General features: G+C 49.5%; 1 protein-coding gene across 1 annotated transcript; it reads right to left on the bottom strand.

The window, feature by feature from the left end:
• Positions 1-1,378: 1,378 nt before the first annotated feature.
• LOC137758957 (small ribosomal subunit protein eS27-like) lies at positions 1,379-1,540 on the bottom strand. The gene has a single exon (XM_068534906.1). The coding sequence runs from the start codon at positions 1,538-1,540 to the stop codon at positions 1,379-1,381; it is 162 nt and encodes a 53-aa protein (XP_068391007.1).
• Between the last annotated feature and the right edge of the window lie 1,503 nt (positions 1,541-3,043).

The following is a 3,043-nucleotide window of genomic DNA, read 5'->3' as shown; positions in this document are numbered from 1 at the left end:
GAGTATGAAAGAACATTAATGTGTTCTTTTTATCCAAGAGATAATCATCTATTCTCATAACCAATTTGAAAAGTAGAGAAGAGACAGGCATTGTACTGCCATTCCACTTATGATGACGTTGAAACCAGTGGTTGATGTGGTTTTGTTTTTCATTCTGCCAGCCCTGAACTGTCCTAATGGACCACCCATGGGTTTAATGGCACAGTTGCCCCTAAAGGGGACACATCAGCCACGCTGGCAGAAGTGTCTGTGTAAAGACACGGCCTCAAGCCAGCAGCCTGGGCTGAGCCTGGCCAGGCACCCGCCTCCCTCCTTCCCTCCCAAGCCTGGGGGCCCCACTGTGGCTGTACCCCCTGGTTCTGTGCACCCAGAACATAAGCCCCTCCAGCCCCATGGCCCTTTCCCATCTAATGCAGTGGGCACTCTGCGGCTGGCTATGGTCTGGCGTCCAGGTGGCAGCACCGCCTTGGCTGCAGCCAGCATCTAGCCCAGACCAGCATCTAGCTCATCTATGCCACTGAGGCTCACGGTGGCCTCTGGGGCACCGCAGGGCCACCATCAGGGCTGCGCACACATCTGGGCTCCCTAAAGTTGACTCATAGACCAGGGGTTCCTGTGGCCCAGGAAGAATGCCAGCCAGAGAAAAAGAACTAGCAAGACGGAAGCCATGATCTTTTGTAACCCATCCCTTTGGCTGTATTCCATCCGTATTCGCAGAAGCTGCCTGCCCCAGAGCAGAATGTATAGGAGGACCTTGTTTCGTTTAAAAAAGAAAACAACTCACCATATCACATCAAATCTAAGATGCCCTAGATTGTAAGACCACCGCTGTTTTATGTACCACAAAGAAAGAAAACGTGCTGCCATTTAAACTACACGTGGTTGACTGTAAGACATCCTGAGTTCAGAGATGCTCACGGTAAAACCACGTGCATCTTGGAACTGATGGAATTCAGGATACAAAAATTAAGAAGCACCTCCTGGAATGTTAACAGCTCATTCCTCTGCCTGGAGCACCCCGTGCTCACCTGGGTGACTTCTATCTACCCTCAGAGCTCAGCTCAGGTACCTCCTCCCCAGGGAAGGTGCCCCAGGACATTTTGGACTCTATTCTGGGAGCACAGAAGTCGCAAAATGATGGACTGCGTGTCAGTCTGGTGCAGAGATGTATTCTGTTTGGCCCATGCAGGGGTTTTTTTGTTTGTTTTTGTTTTGCCCATAATCAAAACTTTTTTGAAAAACTGACACTAAAATAGGAGAGTGTTGTTGTGTATACCTTAAAAATTAAACGTAATTATATTATCTTGGTAGATTAACTAGAATTATTGAACTGATAAGTCTTTCTGTGACAGAACACAAATCCAGGCAGCTGTGTGGATCATTGGCGGTGCTTTCTTCTACATGAACACCCTACTGTGAGTCTGGCCTTTCCTCCTGTCGGCTGGCACAACACTGTTGAACAACCTACACAAAGCACCACCGTCTGAGCATGGCTGAAAACCGTGGTAATCTTGCAGCAACCTGGACATTTCTCATCCATAAGGTAAGAACTTAGACTTTGAACCAGCCGTTTCATTTTGTTTTTTCTTCTCCTCTTCCAAGGAAGGATGCAGTAAATCTCTAGCCAAAGGCACGTTGATCCTTTCTCAAGCCCAGCCCGTCCAGATCTCTAAGGCGACACCCCTAGCAAGCAGCATGCAACCCAGAGCACAGCATCAACTTCCGTGATCCCTACAGGGTGTTTTTGTTTGTCTGTCTTTTGGGTTTGGGCTTGCTTGTTTGTTTTTTCTTAATTAGCAGCTAACATCTATAAATCAAGAGAGTTACAAAAAATTCAAGTATCTGGCTTTTCTAGGAAAACCTAAAAATGTGACATCACTGGGCCCAGGTCCCTTGGGCCTGAAGACGTTTGCGTTATGAGCCCTGCCATGGGCTTTGAGGGTTTTGAGGAAGGCATGGCATGAGCTTCTGAAAGAGAGGGGCTGACGTGTGGCACTGATTTAATGAGGAGGCCTGAGCCAGGCAGAGGCTGAATGTAGAAGTGGAGGCCTTGGTGTCTGACCAGGGAGAAGAGATGAAGACGAAAGAGACAGGAAACAGGCTGAATTTCTGGCCCAGGCACTGGGGGCCAGGGAGGATGGGGGAGGCTTCCAGGTGGGGATTAAGTTGCAACCAAAGTGGGCAACAATGGGGTTGGTAAAGTCTTTGACACCCAGCTTTTTTATCCTTGGTTACTGGTCCCATTTAAGCAGGCATCCCTAACCCACCTTCTGTGGTCAGGTGGGGTCCAGTGATGAGGCCGAGGATCAGGCTTAATGTCAAGAAGAGACAAATCCCAGGCTTTGGGGCAATGTTAATCCCAGCTCTGGGGAAGACCAGTTCACAGTCAACTGAACAAGTGGTGGTAAGAGGAAAAGTAAGCTGCAAGGGCCAACGGGCTGCTCTGGGGCCTGGGGTCTTTGCAGGGGGAGGTTTTTTGCTTTGGAGCCACACTGATGCAGAGGGCTCTTCTCTGAAAGCCTTGCTGGGGAGGGGGTTGGCCTGCCAGTCTCACCCTCTTAATCTCAGCCACCTCCAATACACAGGGGCTGTATCTTTAAGGACACTTGGAGTTGCAAGCGACAGAAACCCAGAGTAGAAGTTAATTTTTGGCTGACCTAAATAGGAAGACCAGAGATACCTCCGGTTTCAGGACTGGTTGGATCCAGGGGCTCAAATGATATCAGTGGAATGCTGTCTTTCAGCTCTCCTCTTGAACAGGCTCCCCCCAGAGATGGTCACCCTATAGTTTCAGGATCCCTTCCTACAAGCTGATTGATCCCAGAGGAAGAGAATGCTTCTATCTGGAGAATTCCAGCAAACATCCCAGGACTGATGCTCAGTGGCCTGGCTCTGGTTATGTGAGCCAATCACTCTGACACTAATTGTCCAGGTCACATCTCCAACCCTGGCACGGGGGTTGGGTGAGCTCCGCCCTGACCAGGTAGACTGAGAGTGGGCAAGGGTGGTTCCACAAAGGAAAATCCCCAGATGAAGGCAGACA

The sequence above is a fragment of the Eschrichtius robustus genome, chromosome 2 (assembly GCF_028021215.1).
Source record: "Eschrichtius robustus isolate mEscRob2 chromosome 2, mEscRob2.pri, whole genome shotgun sequence".
Lineage (NCBI taxonomy): Eukaryota > Metazoa > Chordata > Mammalia > Artiodactyla > Eschrichtiidae > Eschrichtius > Eschrichtius robustus.
This window is presented reverse-complemented; position numbering and strand designations above follow the sequence as displayed.

Excerpts from the sequence above, each read along its gene's own strand:
- LOC137758957 (XM_068534906.1), bottom strand. The coding sequence starts at position 1,540 with ATGGATGAGAAATGTCCAGGTTGCTGCAAGATTACCACGGTTTTCAGC.